This window comes from Amia ocellicauda, chromosome 22 (genome assembly GCF_036373705.1).
Source record: "Amia ocellicauda isolate fAmiCal2 chromosome 22, fAmiCal2.hap1, whole genome shotgun sequence".
Taxonomy (NCBI): domain Eukaryota; kingdom Metazoa; phylum Chordata; class Actinopteri; order Amiiformes; family Amiidae; genus Amia; species Amia ocellicauda.
In genome coordinates this window covers 1,198,309-1,217,516 of record NC_089871.1, presented here as the reverse complement: position 1 = coordinate 1,217,516, position 19,208 = coordinate 1,198,309, and the positions used below count along the sequence as shown (strand labels likewise).

General features: G+C 53.0%; 1 protein-coding gene across 3 annotated transcripts in view; it reads right to left on the bottom strand.

Moving 5' to 3' along the window:
* cux1a (cut-like homeobox 1a) overlaps positions 1-19,208 on the bottom strand; it is a 116,165-nt gene that overhangs the window by 47,242 nt on the left and 49,715 nt on the right. For all 3 annotated transcript variants that reach the window (XM_066695519.1, XM_066695521.1, XM_066695520.1), the window contains exons 3-6: positions 15,842-15,889; positions 6,810-6,888; positions 2,085-2,222; positions 571-694 (exon numbers count right to left, since the gene is read on the bottom strand). In XM_066695519.1, the coding sequence (XP_066551616.1) occupies positions 571-694; positions 2,085-2,222; positions 6,810-6,888; positions 15,842-15,889 (389 nt within the window). The remainder of the gene's footprint in view (positions 1-570; positions 695-2,084; positions 2,223-6,809; positions 6,889-15,841; positions 15,890-19,208) is intronic.

Below are 19,208 nucleotides of genomic sequence, written 5' to 3'. Positions count from 1 at the left end.
GGCTTTAGGCCCCCGAAGGACCAGGCCGGAGCTCCCCCCCACAGTGAGTGTGTGTAGAAGAATCCGCCGTGACGCAACTCCACGTCACACTCCGAGAAGGTCAGCCGACAAGTAGCCGGTTCCCACACTCTCGGGTGACTGGATCGGTGCTGTCAACTTAAAAAAACACCCCGGTGCCTTTCACTGAACTACAGTCAAGCAGAACCCATCAGAACGGCCGCACTGATCTCCTCGCTCGGCCCGGGCGGGGATCGAAGGCTTGCTCTGGCAATGGCCCTCTCCATCACTACCCTTCAGCTTTTGGACCTTTACCCATCCAAAAGTGCCAGTAAAACATTACGGCAAAACCCATTCTGTGCATCACTAGCGAAATGCAGACAGAGGGAGTGTGAAAGTGCTGTGAACGATTGAGCTTTGAAATAATTAGCGAGAGAGGGGATGGGACAGGGGGACAGGATGTGACAGGGACGGGACAGGAGCAAGAGAGGGGATGGGTCAGGGGCGCCCCTGTCCCTGAGGGAAGTCGGTGTAAAGCCAGAGTAAGATACTCGTCACCATTACTATCGTTACCTCTCCTTCTCTGCATAGTCATGGTGCAGCTGCTGCTCCTTCTCCAGCGCCAGCGTCTCCGCCTGGGTCTTCAGGCTCTGCTCGTACTCCCGGATCTTCTCCTTAAGTGCTTTGATTGTGACCTCTGCCGGAGAGAGAGAGCGAGGGAGAGGAAGACATTGCAGAGCATGAAAACAGTCGAGCGGATCCCTGCCGTGTTCTTACAGTAAAGAGGGTCTTCACACTCTAGAGCGATCACTGACCGTTGGGATAGAGAGGGATAGAGAGAGGGAGAAAGCAGAAGAGAGGGAGGAAGAGAAAGAAAGAGGGAGAGGGAGAGAGAGGGAGGAAGAGAAAGAAAGGAAGAGGGAGAGAGGGAGGGGAGAGGAAGAGAGAGAAAGAGGGAGAAAGGGAGAGGGAGAGAGAGAGAGGGGGGGCTGCTCAGTCTGTTTCTGAAGGAGAGCTCTCAGTATCCCTGCATACTTCTCTCTCTCTCTCTCTCTCTCTCTCTCTTTTTCCTTTTTTTCCTTCCCTGTGATTTAAACTCCAGCATTTCCACCCTGACACATAATCAATGGCAGCCAGTCCCTTCAGAGACCTTTTACTCCTTAACTGTTAAATTGAACTTTAAACGTTTAGGTTGTGGAGGATCAATGGCCTCAGCTGGAGAGAGTGTGGGGGGGGCTGGATTACTACAGTCCAGACGCAGGGGAGGAGAGAAGAGAGAGAGAGAAAAAAGGAAAAGGAAAATCAATACCAAAATATAATATTGCCGCTATCGAGCCGCTCAATTAGCTCGTGGCAGGAGGGGATTCCCAGAGACGACGCCCCCCCACACGCGCGGCTGGGTCTGGGTAGAGGCTCGGGACGGGCGCGATTTCCTCTCCTTCCTCTCCCTCTCTCTCTCTCATTCAGTCACACAGCGCGTCCTGAGAGATCAAACCATCTCGCCTGCCTCCATCACAGCTGCAGCAGACGCAGGACAAAGCGTGGGGGTCTGGGGGTCTGGGGGTCTGTGTATCTGTGTATCTGGGGGTCTATATCAGGGGGTCTGGGGATCGACAGCAGTAGAGATTTCCTATGTTTCCAAGTGTTTGTTTTTCCTATCGTAAGATCCTTGTTTTTTCTGCCCAACGTCATTAACGGCCCTAATATCAGCGCTGTGGCACGTGGGAAAGCGCAGGGATTGCGTAACAGCATTGCGCCAGGCATTCAGCAGGCGGGCGTGACGTGAATAACCTTCCCCCCCAGAACTCTGAGACCCCGAGGCTGAGCTCCTCACGCGGCCCGGACCCCCAGCGCAGCAGCCTGTGAACGCAGTGCCGGGGAGACGGGATAGATCGGATCGCTTCATGAATGATTGAACACCAGCGCACTCTGTGGGAACGGCAGCTCACCGTTAGACAGCGCTCATTACTCCCCATTACAGAGATGAGGCAGAGTACCGATGGTGTGGATCACCGGCGCCGCCTCTGGGCCAGAATGCATCTCAGACAGGGCTGCGGGGGAGGGTGCCAGTGGGCATGACCTCTCACCTTGGTTCTTGACCTCTGCGAACTCCTTGTTGTATTCCTCCAACGTTTCACGCAGCTTCTGGTTCTCCGTCTCGATGTCGTGCATCCTCTGCACCTTCAGCTGCAGCTGCTGCCCCAGCTCCAGGGCGGGCACGGGGTCTGCAACAAAGCACAGGGTCAGGGTGTGGGCACAGACCGGACAGACACGGGCGCTTCGGTGCATCTGGGAACATAACTGATAAACAACACAATCGTCTGGCTGGATTCTAGGCTAGCCAAGTATACCCCCCGACCGGCCCGCCTGGCAAGGGGACCGGGCACCGGCAGCAGATACGCATTGTTTTGGAGCAACAGGAGCGAGAGAGTACAGGAGAGGAGAGAGAGAAGAGAGAGCAAGAGAGCACAATAGAGAGAGAAAGTGTACAGGAAAGAGAGAGTGAGAGAGAGAGAGAGTGAGAGTACAGGAGAGAAGAGAGAGAGTGTGTGAAACACCTCGCAGGCTCAGCACATATGACTGCATTTAAGTAGTAACTAATTACCCAATGAGTGAGATAAGATCAGAGTGTGTCCGGGCCGTGCAGCTGCAGCAACGCACTTCCACTTCGCACTTCCAAACCCTCGACCCCCGAGAGCCCGAGAAGCCGACCTGACGAGGCTGCATGAGGGAAAGACCCGTGTGCAATGTGGGGCCAGAGCAGGCCCGGACACACTGGACACACCTGTGTTTTGTCCCATCCCCCCCGTGGTCCGCACTGCCCTGCCGAGCCCTTCACACTGTCCCAGAAGTACGTGTCAGAATCGACCACCTCCGCAGTGCGAACCCTGAAGCAAGGCCGGGGCCGGCAGTGCGATGGTTTTAAAACTCCTCACCGAGCCGTGAGCCCATCGCAGCACCTGTGCATCAGTTCCTTCTCCATTAGCAATTCAATGATTAATTAGCGAAGAGCTCGGCGGCAGCGGCGCGTTGGCATCCTGTGATTGTGCTGAGGCAGCAACGCGCTCCACACGCACCTCAGTCAGGCGACGGCGCAGGTGAGACACACCGGTACAGCGCTGACTGACGATGGGAGGGAAGAAACTAAATAAAGCACATTCCTGCTGCACGGCATGAATAAACATCACCGCTTCTGGGTTCAGAAAAACAAATTAGGCTTCGGCACGTCTTCACTAAAGCCGTTTTCACCAGTCACATAAATGCGATCGAAAATAACTGCCGTCGAATAGCCAGGACAGACGCAGTGGGCCGGGAAGCAGCACGATGTCACTACTGCCCCTCTAGTGTTTGAAGCTGCACCGAAAATGATTTAAAAGGCATCCTAATTTGTATTAATACACTTTCATCATCAGAAGAGCGTCTTCAAATCTTTGGGACGGCTAACACTCTCTCTCTCACACACACACAGCTTCAATGCAGCCGTGCTCGTGCTGAGCGGGACCGGAGTGGCCCCTGAGTGGGCCAGCGAGCCACGGAGAACAAAGGCTGCATTTTGTACGGGACGCATACCACAGAGCCACTTCCTGCATCCCGAGAGATGCGCTGCGGTGCCATGTCTTTCCGGCGACCTCTCTCACCCTCTGTGCCGACGACATCACCAACCCCGGGACACTTTCACGGATTAGACGCCTGATAAATCGAGCAAAGTGAAACCAATCAAAAATAAATCAATAAACACGGCAGTGGGAGCAGAGCCGAGGGCTGCCTTGGGGGGGCAGACTGAGTGTTATTTGGATCCGTTCCAGAACCTCTCAGTTCCCATGGGCTGCGTCTGTCCCCGGGCCCATTGGCGCACAGTGAGCAGCGACTCCCTGACCGGAGGTCTGGCCCACGTCACAGTGTCCCCGGGGTCTCCAGCCTGCGGTGCTGTTGCTATGCCTCCCGCCCCGGTGACCCCAGAGTGCCCAGCGCCGTGCCCCGGCCAGTTGGGGCCCGGTGGCCCGTGGGAGCCAGGCCTGCGTTCCCATGGTGGTCTCTGCACAGGCCCTGCCAGCCAGGAAAGCCTTTTCATCAGCGCTCATCATCAGCATACTAATTGCTGTATGACTAATTATGCCCCAATTTCAGTTGATTTTCTTTAATGAGACAGCTGGGTTAATTATGTAATCATATGATTACATTAGCCCCCAGAGCCCCGCCGGGGAGACAGAGTGAGAGAGAGAGGCAGGGAGGGAGGGAGGGAAGGAGGGATGGGAGACAGAGGACAGAAGACAGGCCTGCAGTACCTGAGCCATGCAGGCTGTGACAGTGAGGACTGTGCTGGACTAGTCTGGACTGAGCAGCACAGGGCACACACCGCCGTCACACAGCACAGGGCACACACCGCCGTCACACAGCACAGGGCACACACCGCTGTTACACAGCACTCGTATTATTAGAGACCCTCAGGCCCGTCCGTGAGACTCAGGCGTGTCGTCTTTCCTTGTTTAGTCTCTTGCGTGTCAATCAGCCTTTCATTTTATTAATAGTACAAAACAATAACACAACAGAATATCCAATTACAGAAAATTCCACAATTCACAGACTGAAGGCAGCGCGACGCGCGTGTGAGTCTGTGTGTGTTCATATGCGTGTCTGTGTGTGTGGTTCCCTACACAAGGACATGCACCTACAGGCTGCACCAAAGCAGATCATTTTCAATCATCTTTTTTTTTAAATAACAGCCATTTCTCTCCTTTAATTCCATGTTCTTCCCCCTCCCTGCTGAGGGGCTGCCATGCAGGGCGTCTCAAAGCACCCGGTGCATCTCAGACAACTCATTAAATTAACAGCACAGAGAGAGAGGGGTAGCCATCAATTTCCCACCATACCAACGTCCCCAACTCAGCCCTGAACTCTAATGATGCCAGCACGTGTAATTAAGGTGGTAAAAAATAATAAAGACATTTTGACGGCACGTTTAAGCCTTTGATTTGGTCGTCTTCGTTGCAGGGCAAGGCGACTGAGATGGGGCAGCTTTAGCAGCAGGGAGCACCAGAGAGGCGCTGACTGGGCACAATCTCACGCTGCAGCAAGAGAGGGACCACAAGCATGTTCCCGAGGGCTGCCATTTCCTCCCTTTACTTTCTAATTAGTGAACCCCAAAGAGGAGCTTCACCAACAGAGCACAACAGCAGTCATTTCTTCAGTAAACGAATCTGTATTGTTTCCGTCGTGCAGACAAAGCCTCAGTAAGCGTCGGCTCTCGAGGTGTCCCGGCGAATCCCGCGCTGCTGCAGTCTGTCAAGATGACAAACATCCCCGAGCGGAGACGTGAACAGAGACTGTCACACGACGCCTACAACAGGAGATGAAACCAGATATAAAATAATAAGGCACGACAGATATAAAGTACTCCTTTAATGCGCGCAGTACATAAAGCCAAGTGTTCTCTCGCACGCCGGCGCTATCAGTCCCTCTGCCTCATGTTCACGCTGCCGCTGGAGTGGAAGGGCTGCTCCGGGAGGGATTTTCACAGCGCACTGCCTGGCAAAGTGCGAGGATTGATCCCGATTGCATCATGGTGGAGAGGCCGGGAACCCAGCAGGAGGCAGGGAGGGAGGGAGCGTGGCCCCGGCCGGGGGAATGAAAGGCAGCATTGTCTCGCGGAGGCCGGAGAGGAGGGGGGTGCTGCGATGGTCAGGGCCGGGCTGGGACAGACTGGGCAGGGCTGGGACGGGCACGGTGCAGGAGGCATGCGTGTCAGAGCCGAGGGACCGGAGGCAGTGGAGTCTCGGGGGTGGGGGTTGCGGAGAGGCCGCAGTTGTGTGCGTCAGGCCTTGGGACAGAGAGGGAGAGAGGGAGGATGTGCCGGAGTTCACAGGACGAGCCAGGCGGCCTGCAGACTCTCAGAGCCCCTCGGAGCACCACACAACACACAGCGCCCGCTCAAACATGATACACAAGACAGACGCACACAGAAGCACACAGGCTGCACATGCTTAATCTCACACAATCACACACACGGCCGGAGTGGAGAGATGGGCTGACGTCACACTCCACGGCGTCTCGGCACTCCTGGTGCGTCCAGGCCGGCCGTGGCTCGTGTGTTGCGGCGCTGTGGCGCGGAGCTGCTACCCCACCCCCCCCGACTGCAAGTCTAGGAGGCCTGGGAACTCCAAACCACAGCCGCTGTAATTCACGGATGCACTAAGTACTTCCCCAGGCAGACCTGCTCCAACAGGCCCGTCCGCCCGCCGCCAGCAGCCTGGGACACCATGAAAACCTGCCCCGGACTCACGAATCCTGACCGGCCGGAGAGCAGCCCTCAGCTTCACTTGGCTCGGCTCAGCTAACGGTTGATTGAAATCTTTCACAGGATGTTTTCACGCACTGTCGGAAAACAACAGCTAAAGACGAGACTAAAACTGAAGGTGTTTACCGAGATATATATATTTTGTGTTTGTGTCTATTTTATTTCCATTAAACATCCTCCCTCTTCATCTTCACAGACAAGAAAAAAACAACTACAACAAGGTGGCGATGGTGCCGTAAAAATGGCAACGGACTGCCACTGCTCCGGTGGGGGCAAAGAGCTCGGTGTCCAGCTGTGTGTGGTCGGGGGGACAGCCGGTCCCCGATCCTCACAGAAAAGCACAACTCCAGGTCCACACACAGACACACTCAAGAGAAGCACCGCAGCACCTTCTTCCATCTGCATCATCGGCATCACAAACCAATAGGGTCATGTCCGATGCCAACACCGCCGCCTCCAGCGAGGACGATGGGCTGTGCCAATCCCAGACCGGGTGAGCGCCCAACCGAGGACTTACCTGGGACATCGATCAGCCTCTTGTACACATTCAGGAAGGCCGCCTCTGCGTCTTTACTTCTTTTGCTCAGGGAGTCGATCTACAGGGAGAGACAAGGGGGCGTTAGAGCACAGCTGGAGTAACGCACACGAGGCACCGCGGCGCACACGCGGCACGGCACCTCGACCGGCGTAACTGCAAACCACTCACTCTGACAAATGCACCGAAAAATGTAAAAAACAGCTGGAGGGGACAGTGGCGTGTGTGTGCATCTCTCTATATAAATATAGATCTATATATAGGTAGACAAACAAACACCAAATCCATCTCCAGCAGGCAGCCAAAAATATGTTTTACTTCATTTCAAACCGTGATCGCAGTCTCCCATGAGACACAAGTCAGCATTACATTTATGTAAATGTTACAGTGCTATAAGATTAAGGAGAGTATTTTAATCCACAAACAGGAAGCATAATTCAAGTGGGCAGCATGCAAAATAAAAATGTGAGTAACTGGAGCTTAAAGCTGAAACACAGATTTCATTTCAATTCCTGTTTTTATTCCTGTACAGTAATAGTGCTTCTATTTGAAGCACACGGTATCTGTGCAAGACACGAGCTGTTGTTTTTCCTGTTGCTGCGCATACAGAAGGTCTTAAAAGCCAGTCTCTCTTTACCAATTAGACGAGAGCACGAGAGCGGACACCTCGCGTCTCCGAGCCCCGAAACTTCAGAAGAAACCAAAAGTGTCTTGAAAGCACTTTTGAAAAAGCAGCTAATTGTTTGCTAACGAGCTGATTCAACGGCAAGTGCATTGATAATTACAGCAGATGGAAAAAATTCCTGAACGCATCAACACAGATGGGTAAACAGGCAGTGATCGAGAGCGGCTCTCGGTTCCTCCAGATTTCAGCGTCTCGGAGAAACGAGCTCTGAAATCAGCAAAGCGCAGGCATCACCGTGAGTCACAGCCCTCAACTGCGCCTCGTTAAAGTGAAAGTACCGTTTAAAATTAGCTATGATGTGGGGGTGGATACATGTTAAAAAAAAGTCTGCAGCAGCTTGTGCAGGCTTTACAAAAACAAGAATTAAATTCAATTTTAAACACTCCGCCAACCACCGTATCTTCACACACACACACACACACACACACAGCTTCCTGCGCGGTATTTAGATCAGGCATGGATTTAGCTTTGATGTTTCAGCTGGGTCACGGTCAGGTCTGATAGTGCCGTAACCTTCCCCTAATCCCCGTGCCAGCCCCAGGAGCAGCTGGCCCGCAGCTGCTTGTGTGCGGAGCGGGACGTGTGCGCAGCCGGGCCGGGTGCCGCGCTCCGAGTGCACACTGCCCCCTGGCCCTGCGCTCTCCGACACCCCTCCCAGCACAGCGCTCTGCCCTGACCGCACGCGCTGACCTGCACAATGAGGATCTACACTGGATACATTGGCGGTGGAAAAAATAAAACCTAAACCAGCCCGAGTGCTTGCGAGTCTTTGTGAAGGGCTGTGATTTCATTCTAAGGCCTGCATCGCTCTCGAAGGCCGACGCAGAGCCCCCCCAAGACGGACCACCACAGGGGGGCAGGAGCCGTCTTCAGTCGCCCACAACTGGATTAAATTAATTGTTTATTTCAAATTCATTAAAAAACAGACAAAAAATGAATGCAGATCTAAAAAATAAACTAAAAACCCAATGAAAGCGACTCCCTGTTTCAATTACAGTTCCCGCCCAGGGGGTGGCAGTGTTTGTCCAGGGACACTAAGAACAGAACGCTCTGCAAGAGAAAATCAAAGGCATCCAAGTCTTCCAAAAGGTGTTTTTGCAAGCCGATGAAAAAAGCACAAGTTTCCGGAGGCCCGGACTGCGCCTGTGCCGATACTGCCTATGAAGCCACACCTTCCATTTACTTTTGATATTTGATTGCTGCCACATAACGAGCAGAACTTTGTCCAGATGCTCGATTTCACTGGAAACCCTTTGAGAAAGCAGTGCCACTGACTCAGGAGGGTGTGGGCTCTAACATCGCACAGCTGTTCTGCTCTCACAACTCGACATCAACTCCCTCACTGATCCGTCCAAAGATTTCACGAACAAGGAAAAAGAAAAAAAAAACGTATAAATATTCCCAGTCTTTAAAATCTCAGCCCAGCGCCGCTTAGGGCTGATTTATGGTGCAGGGTAGTTGCCACTGTAAATAGGTTATATGTAAGAGTCACTTTTCGCTCCTATGGGAAGGAAATTAAATCTTTTCAGATGTTTTTTTGTCGGAAAACATCTGGATCACGCTCAGCAAGGCCAAGTTCTCCTCACAGATGGAGCAATTAAAGCCCCGGCTTACTGGGCAGAGAGCAGCCAGAGAGCAGCCAGAGAGCAGCCTCCCGTCAGCAGCTGCGTGGGTCTGTGGCTGTTGTTGTGGCTTCGTTGTTGTTGTCGTCGTAGTTGTTGTCTTTTCCCAGTTGTGCGGTTGGGCTGCAAAGCGCAGTCAGAAAGGGCAATTCCCCACAGCTGCAACAGCACTGTGTAGGGCTGTGTCCTCAGACAGAGCTCACACAGGGGCCCAGTGCCCAGACAGAGGTCCCACAGGGGCCCAGTCCTCAGATAGAGGTAGGTGAGGCACACGGCCCAGCTCTCCACACCCACTCTGTGCAAAATATGGTTGCCGGGGAGAGTCTCTCTAGCAAAAGAACAGCTCCCGGCCAGATGTGCGATGCCAGCTGAAGCCTGTGTCCTCTTCAGCATATCAGCCTGCCCCCCACTCAGTCACCCAGAGCCACGACCCTGCAGGGGTGCGGTCAGCCCCAGCCCCCAGCCACCGGCCGCACGCAGAGCAGCCTCCCCTGTGACCCACAGTCTCACAGGGCTGAAACACCACCTCCGGCTTTCCCTCCCAAACAGCAATAAGAGACCGGAAGGAGGAATGTGAACACAGTGAGCCAAGAGGCTGCAGACGGGCGGCTGTCAGAGCGGCTGACCTGGGCTGCCCCCTTCACTCCTAACCGGGGCTTAAGCCCAGGGATAACTGCTCTGGGACGGGGGGATTAGGGGCTTTGCAGACTCCTTTAAAGCAGGGAATTACAGCTGCTGGTGCAGGACAGATCAGGCCCACGGCCACACGGTGTCAGAGACGGCCAGAGCGCCGAACCCTTTCTGACAGGACTGCCGCACAAATATAGCGTGGCAAACGGGTTAACATGTGGCCAGACAGGAATTCATATCTGCAAGCGTTTTCTTATACTTCTTTAGAATAGAAAAGCATGACTCAGTACGAGATGCTCCAGCACCCTGGGTGTCAGGGTAGGGCAAAGCAGCCGAGCCTGCTTCCCCCCTCTAACCTCTGACCTTCATCTTTGATTACAGGTCCAGATTGGGACATTTGCGGTGCGGCTCAGAGCTGCTGCAGAAATACTAGACCATCGTAAACTGGGCCTTCGGTGGGGGCGGCCAGTGACTTTAATAGCACCATAACTAAAGAGCAGCGGCATTAAGCTGCATACGATCGATCCTGCCAGAGAGCTCACTAATGGGGGATTAATGCTGGCTCCTAAACTGCTGCACACGCTACAGCCAGGGCGGCGTTCAGCCTGTGTGCGGCAGTGAAGGGGTTAAGGGCCTGGCTGCGTGCTCCGCAGAGTGGGGCGGGGGGGTGTGTATTTAACAGGTCAGCCGTGCTCCTGGTTGACCACCCACTGTATATTTTAAGACCCAAATCTTTCTTGGCAGGCGCTGCGTTCCCACCTCTGCAATATTTATGACATTTCCAAAATTAGCGGCTCACATGAGCGAATTAAGTCACTGAGGAGCACAATTCCTGTGTCTGTGATCAGTAAACATGCGCCCGGCTGGAGCAGGAAAGCATTCGAGGCCAGGGCCTGTGCGTCGCCAGCTGTGCCCACCGCACCAACACAGTCACCACTGTCGTCAGCCCCTGGCACGTCATAACGGCCCCTTTGTAGGTGAGTGTGTCTGTAGTGGATTTCATTAGCCAGTCGATTCATTAAGAGGACAGACATCTTTACAAATCCTAGAGACAAAAACAAGACCCTGGAGTGGAGTGGAGTGGGTGGAGGCTCCTGGCACAGGCTGCCAGCGCGACTCGCACAGACCGTCTGGCTCACAGCCCCCCCGGCCCGGCATCCTGCAGCAGCCGAACCTGTAGTTACTTCATTTTCCTTCCTGTTTATTGGGCCTCAGCAGCTGAAATGTCACGCGGTCACGTTGGCTCAGTTAGGCTTCATTTTGTCCCTCCAGGTGACAGGTTTAACTGTGACACACAGTCCCATCACAAGCAAATCCCCTTTCACCTGTCCTTGGCAGCTTTGTCTGCTTAGAGTGACATCCTCCACACAAAAACAGCTCCTGAAAACACTTCAGGCCATGGGGCCAGAGGGGAAGGAAAAAATCAGCGCACAGGGCTGCCAGGCCCGGCTTCAGACTAGTGTACCTGCGCGCTGCCCATATACGTCCCCGTCTCAGCCACAGCACGGGCCTTCAGAGATAATTCCCGGGCCATGTACTTTCAAACAAGAGAGAAAAGATGGAAGAGCAAAGTACAGGACAGCACATGGAAGATGAGTGAGACACTGCTGAGAAAAGCGGCCCCTCAGACGCACAGGGACTCTGCGGAGAGCGAGCGGACCTCCGGCGGAGCAGCATGGTCTGGCACAGCAGGGGTCCAGCACGGCACCGACTCCTGCCTCCCCTTTGTGTGCTCATGTCAGCCAGGAAGAGAAGCACTTGCTCTTTCGCTACTTGAAAAACAAACACTGCGGTGCCTGGCCCTGGTCCTGAGCTGCTTGGCTGTAACTACTCGGAGGCCTCTTCAAGTGTTGCACCGTGGTGAAGGAGAGACGTGGTGGGACGCGGGGGGGGGGCAGTGGCAGGCCAGTAACACAGCCATGTCTGCCGTCCTCCCGGGCCCTGGAGCGGAGGCGGCGCTGACAGACTGTGGAACAGATTCCCAGTTGCCGTTTTTACGACGGGAATCAGTTATCCAACAACGTGCATTTCAATAAAATCACTACTGATATGTGCAAGGGGCCGACGTAATGCAACATGAAGTTCCAATAAAAGTCTTGGCACGAAACTCTCTGGACTCCGTGAAGGTCAGGCATGATCCTCGGCCAACAGCCTATGCAGCACTGCGAGTTCTGGAGGCTGGGGCTATATTTAAGGCCCTTATGAGGGAGGGTATTTTTAAACTGCAGTTATTTAAACGGACTATTTACCCCCCCGTCGACGCTTCCCCTTGAGCACCACACACAATCGCAGCGGGCCTTAATGGAGCCGAGAAACCATAGCTGTGCTCTGAAAGGTGTCCGGGGAGCCTCTATTAATTTCTTTCAACTTCGTCAAAGTTTCACGGCTAATCTGGGCTGCATTTAAATGAAGGCATTAGGCCATCAGAGGGGCTCTCACTCCAGCAGCACGCCCGGCCAGCACCGATAGCCATCGCTGTTTAGAGCGCGGACGAGTTATTTATAGGCGCCTTCCAAGCCCAAAAGCCGGTATTATTTCTTCTATTAAATCCCACATGCACTTGGTCTCTTATGAGGGGATTTCCTGTCTGCAGGTCTATATATAGGCCTATTGGGCACCGGTGCTGGCCGATAACCACGACTGTGCGATGATTGGCTCCTGACACGCAAGCACACGCACTGACACGCACGCACACGCGGCCGGCTCCTCACTGAGCACCCGGGCCTCAGGCCTCGAGAGACAGCGCTGAAGACAGGGCGACAGACAGAGCATCTCCACGTCTTCCCTGGGGAAACGGAGAGGTCAGGGTTTGCTCCGGGGAGAGCAGCAGGTCAGCGTGGGAGAGAGAGAGAGAAGAATTGTTCAGTTTCAGGAAAAGAGAGAGACTGAGTGAAGATTCAGGCGTCTGGCTCATCTCATCTCCAGTGACAGACATCAGTACGACGGCAGGAGTGACAGTTCAGGGGGAGACTGAAGTCCGAGCGCAAGCTTCTCACAGAACTCAGCTGTATGTCAATATATATATGTTTTCTCAGCCAAAAAGACCAATAATGATTGAGAAGCCAAGCGCTGGTGTACCACAGGACACACATTATACTTTCAGGCCAAGACACAGCTGATGAAAGACACGAGGCGGTGGACATGAGTTGAACGGCCCCAGCCCGTGAGTGAGACCCACAGGAGAGCCGGTAGGCCGACAGGGTCAGTCTGTCAACAACCCCCTGACTCCATTGCACTTCTCCACACAGACGGCACGCACACACAACCACACACACACACACACTCTAGTCTGTGCTATAATGAACACCAGATGTATGCAAATAAATATAATCACTGACAGGTTTATGTAGATTTTTTAACACCCTAAGGTTTACCTTTTAATAGAACTAATAAACAAACACATACTCTCTCTCTCTCTCTCACTCTTTGACACACACCCCAAGAGACCAGCCCGCCCCCCTCAGATCAATGACCCTCTGGTCGGGCTATGGAGGCCATGGTCTGATTATGGTGCGGTCCGGTCACTCAAGCCGGCCCGGAGAGAGCCACAACCCAGGAACAGGTTCCAGGTGGGGCAACGCAGACGTCACGTGTTCACGTGCTCATGCGAGAGACCGCCGGCGCTGCGCTTTAGGTGCAATTTGATCATAAGAACATAAGAAAGTGTCCAATCGAGAGGAGCCCATTCGCCCCATCGTGCTCGTTTGGTGTCCATTAATAACTAAGTGATCAAGGATCCTATCCAGTCTGTTTTTGAATGTTCCCAAATTGTCTCTTCAGCCACATCGCTGGGGAGTTTGTTCAGATTGTGACGCCTCTCTGTGTGAAGAAGTGTCTACTGTTTTCTGTCTTGAATGCCTTGCAGCCCAATTTCCATTTGTGTCCCCGGGTGCGTGTGTCCCTGCTGATCTGGAAAAGCTCCAGTATCCAGTATCCAGATGAGCTCTAACTAGCGCATTGTACAGTCTGAACATCACTGCCCTTGTTCTCAATTTGACACTTTTGACAATAAAATAATTATTAGTTATGATATAATAATCATTAAGCCCCCAGAGATGGCATGCCCCCGTGCCAACCCTGGTGCCCCGCTCAGGGCCCAAGCCACACAAGAAATCACAAACCGATTGTGAAACTGCAGCACAGTTTCAAAACACACACACACACGCATACCTCCCGGGACCAAGTGCAGAAGCATAATATCCTCCCCCCCGGTGGCCTGCTCCTGTCACATCCTATTGTTCCGGGTCACACGTTTACTCCCCAGCACAGGCAAACCCCCCCCTGGACTGCAGGGTTAAGTGTCCCCCCCGAAGAGGATGGCCTGTGTTAACATTAACAGAGTGAGCATCTGGTGCAGCGCGCCGACAGAGAGTGAGAGGGGAGAGTGCCGTGAAGTAATAATTAAATCATCGTTATTGATCACGATAAACAGGCCGATACAGGCGGCAGGTTTGGGTCACAGGGAAAGAACCCCCCCCGCCACCCAAAGACACTGAATCCTGTGTCTCCGTGTTTCAGGTTCAGGGCTTCAGCGCTTGTCAGCTCTGATCTGGCTGGAAGTGTTTTCTTTCTTTCTTTCTCTCTCTCTCTCTCTCTCTCTCTTTTCGAGGGATGCAATTTAAACATGGCTGGGAGCTACAGCGCTTCATGAAAGGACACAAATAGCGTCTTCCCTCAGCAACAGCTCTCCGGGGAAGACAATCAGGAGAGATCCAGGAGAGCTGGCAGCCACACAGTCACACAAACACAGTCACAGAGACACAAACACACAGAGAGACACACAAACACACAGAAACACAGTCACAGAGAATTACATATACAGTGAGGGAAAAAAGTATTTGATCTCCTGCTGATTTTGTACATTTGCCCACTGACATAGAAATGATCAGTCTATAATTTTAATGGTAGGTGTATTTTAACAGTGAGAGACAGAATAACAACAACAAAATCCAGGAAAACGCATTTCAAAAAAGTTATAAATTAATTTGCATGTTAATGAGGGAAATAAGTATTTGATCCCCTATCAATCAGCAAGATTTCTGGCTCCCAGGTGTCTTTTATACAGGTAACGAGCTGAGATTAGGAGCACTCTCTTAAAGGGACTCTCCTAATCTCAGCTCGTTACCTGTATAAAAGACACCTGTCCACAGAAGCAATCAATCAATCAGATTCCAAACTCTCCACCATGGCCAAGACCAAAGAGCTGTCCAAGGATGTCAGGGACAAGATTGTAGACCTATACAAGGCTACCATCCCCACCGTCAAACATGGAGGTGGAAACATTATGCTTTGGGGGTGTTTTTCTGCTAAGGGGACAGGACAACTGCACCGCATCAAAGGGACGATGGACGGGGCCATGTACCGTCAAATCTTGGGTGAGAACCTCCTTCCCTCAGCCAGGGCATTGAAAATGGGTCGTGGATGAGTATTCCAGCATGACAATGACCCAAAACACACAGCCAAGGCAACAAAGGAGTGGCTCAAGAAGAAGCACATTAAGGTCCTGGAGTGGCCTAGCCAGTCTCCAGACCTTAATCCCATAGAAAATCTGTGGAGGGAGCTGAAGGTTCGAGTTGCCAAACGTCAGCCTCGAAACCTTAATGACTTGGAGAGGATCTGCAAAGAGGAGTGGGACAAAATCCCTCCTGAGATGTGTGCAAACCTGGTGGCCAACTACAAGAAACGTCTGACCTCTGTGATTGCCAACAAGGGTTTTGCCACCAAGTACTAAGTCGAAGGGGTCAAATACTTATTTCCCTCATTAACATGCAAATCAATTTATAACTTTTTTGAAATGCGTTTTTCTGGATTTTTTTGTTGTTATTCTGTCTCTCACTGTTAAACTACACCTACCATTAAAATTATAGACTGATCATTTCTTTGTCAGTGGGCAAACATACAAAATCAGCAGGGGATCAAATACTTTTTTCCCTCACTGTACAGACACAGCAAGACACAAACACATCCTCACAGAGTGTTCAGAACATGACAAAGATGCACAGACACTACAGACCCGACTGTTTCTTGCGGACCCCTTGCCCGCCCCCCGTCCCACCCTGAGAGAAGCGCACACTAACCTCTGCTTGGAAACTCTTCAGTAAGGGAGCTACCTGCTTGCGCAGATCCTGCAAGAAACAAAGCAAGAACATGGGTCAGCATCTCGAACGTGGCACCAGCTTCAGGACAAAACACCAGGCATCAAAACATCAGACACAAGATGGCCGGTTCAGACTGCGGGAAGCCCCGCGGGGACACGGGTTCACCACACAGGGGGCTTCCGCAGGGCATCCTGTGTGTTTTCATTCACAGAGCAGCACACCAGCCCACTGGCCAAAGCAATTGGGCCCCAGAAAGATCTGTGCAAAATACTGCGTCTTGTATCGTGACATACATTTCCCTTAAATGGAAGGATGTGAGCATTTTAAACCAGCTGTGCACATATTTATCATCGCCACCGCCCAGGACGGGTTTTATAAAAGCGATTTTATAACATTACAATGTTCAGGGCCTCCAATGTGCCTCTCATCACCTGGGCACCAATATTTAATGGAGATACCGCATATGAGCTTAAATGGGGGGGCGAAAAAAAGCAATTTAGATTTAAAAAAAGCGTCATTAAAGCATCAAACACATCCCTCCTGTCCTTCAAGTATAATAAACACAGATAAATAAACCCCATTAATTCTTTCACTGTCAGCCAGTACCCAACAAACAGCTCTGTGGGGCTGCGAGGGCAGGTATGGCCGGGGATGAGACACGCAGATCCGTGTGGCTGTGACTCGCAGCTCTGTAAACACACAGGCAGTGCGGTAAATAAACAGCGCCGGAGAGCAGTAAACAGCAGGCCTCCATTAGCGCTCGGGGGAGCTCCCGGCCCTGGAAACCAGCCCAGAGCCGCAGGGCAACATCTTCACCGGCAGGCCTGCGATGCCACTGGGACCCTGCCAGTCCGCCGGGGCCCCGTCCGCGCTTCCCACAGCGCACCTAGAGTGCCGAGACACAGCAACACGACCAGCCCTGATACCTGCAGCCCCTCATAGCCCCCACATCCGCCAGCTTTAAACTAATGACTGAAAACACGAGAGAGAGAGAGCTGGGAAATATATTAGTGTTACACCAGCCTAATTCTGCTTACAGTGGCTGAGTACAGCAGAGGGGAGACTTTGCAAAGTAAAGGCACATCAGACACACATGCCAAGACACACATTTTAGTTTAATATGCATAAAAGTTTGGATTACTATAAAGTAAGTCCCCCAGATTTGCTTTGTTTTTTCCGCGGTTCTGTGATTTTCTCTCAGAGAGCGACACATCAGTCTGGGAAAACACGAGTCACTGAGAGACAGAGAGAGAGAGAGTAACTCTGTCAAGACAGGGCACGGAAAGTCTGTCTATCATGTATGTATGTATGTGTGTATGTATGTGACTTTTTTCAAACCCAGAGATAAACTGAAAAATGGAAGGGAGAGAGAGAGAGACCGGCCCCAGACCACCTTGCTTACTCTTCCCTCTCCAATGTGGCACGTTTCTTGTGCTGGTGTCCGAGGCGCTGTTTGACATCACGGCGCTGCGTGTCCTGTGTCCAGTCAAGGTCGTGTACTGGCCCGCACCGTGAAGCGTGTGAGAGAGCAGAGTCCGGGCCGCTGGCATCTCCACACCTCACACACAGCGCCCTGTTCAGACTCTACAGGCCCTGAGGCTAAACCTCCTCTGCGTGGCATTTGTGTTCCATGTATTTGATTGTCGCGTGTGTTTGTACACCTGAACAGCAGCTCTGCGGAGATGCTCCCGCAAAGCCGCCCACGTTCTCTATTAACAGGCAAAGGACCGTGTCTCAGTGATCATGCAGCCCGGGGTGCCCATGTACACAGCTTGTTCCCGTTAAGCCATTTCAATGCATGTAATTTATGCATTTATTTAAATCAATGTATCCGTTCATGGAAAACAAGAACAAGAACAGGCGAAAGGCCGAGCGTCACCGGAGCGGCAAAGGGTTAATGGCCAACCCCTGGCGGGGTGGTGAGAGCTAACCGCGAGCACCCTGCAATGCCGATTGGGCATTAAAAGATACGGCCCTGCTTATTATTCCAGGGGCCGCGCGGCAGAGCAGCCCTCGACACAAAGCCAGGCAGGCGTGATGGATGAGGCCGAGCGCGGCGATAAGAGGCGGAGCACTCCTCCGTCGGCAGGAAACAGGGTCCGGGCTCCCGAGATCGGTGCAATTAAGGGGCGTCCCATCAGCGCCGCCGTTTCCTCGGCCCCCATATCAGCCGGTTATCTGCCTCCCCCCCCGAAGGCCCCTGTGCGTCGGCGCTGTGTGCAGCAGAGCCAGGAAGCCAGTGAACCCCTGCTAACCTTGTTAAAGCCGCCCAGGAAAGAAGATTTACGGTGTAATTTCGGTGATGACCGCTGGGCACAGACACTGGCTCGGCCCGAAGTCTCCAGGGGCTGCGTCTCGGACTCAATCAGTTTACTATCAATAGAGAGGACTGTGTCCCACTCCCGCTCGGCTACCCCTCCCCCCGGTGCACTCCTGTTCCCCTGCTCCCCGGCGACGGGTCCGAGTTGCGCGTTGCGCGTGCGAATCGTCGTCGCCTCTCAGGTGATCCATGGAGCTTTGATAGCTGTTCTTTTATGGGCCCTTTATAATTAAATATATACACACACACACACACACACACACACACACACACACAGCTTAGTGAATTTCCAAGTACCCAGTTCAATATAAAGCGCATTCACAGAACTTCTGGAGAGGATATTGAATTTTCTCGCCGTGAGATATCCAGCCGTCTCCCTCGACACCGAGACTGAAGACAGATTCAGAAACATTTACCATCAGCCCGGCTTTCCCGGAGTCGAGCGCGGCGGACGTCTGACAGACAGCGCGTCCGTCAGACCTGCGTTCGGTTCCTGCGCCCGGTGGCGTCTGACGGCTGAGGGGAGGAAAGATGAAGGGAAAGAAAAGAAGGGAAATTCCCAGATGGAGCTGGAAGTTGTAGCTTTAACTCGCTGTCAGTGCGAATTACAGCACCACAAAAGGCATGGGGAGAGGGCTGGGGGGGCCGGAGGGGTTCACAGGGAGAGGAGCCGAGACGGAGGGACAGGGCAGGGAGCAGGACACCCCCCCTGCCAGCCCCTGCTCCAGACGCTTGTCTGGGAATGAGGTCATGGCTCTGCCATTGTCACACACAAAGGGCAGCAGTGGGGGCCGCTGTGCCGGCAAGCTCCCAGACGCACAATGAGATCGGCTCCGGGGCCACAGGCAGTCCGGCGACACCAGGACCAAGACTGATCACCTGGCTGAGGAACCGCAGCTCCTCACACAACACACAACGACAACCAGAGCCTGGAAGCTCACCGGCCTGGCTGCTCCGGCGCAACACGACACCAGCCCCTCGGTCTGCCGCCCTGTGATTGGCTAATTCTCGTACCTCACCCCAACT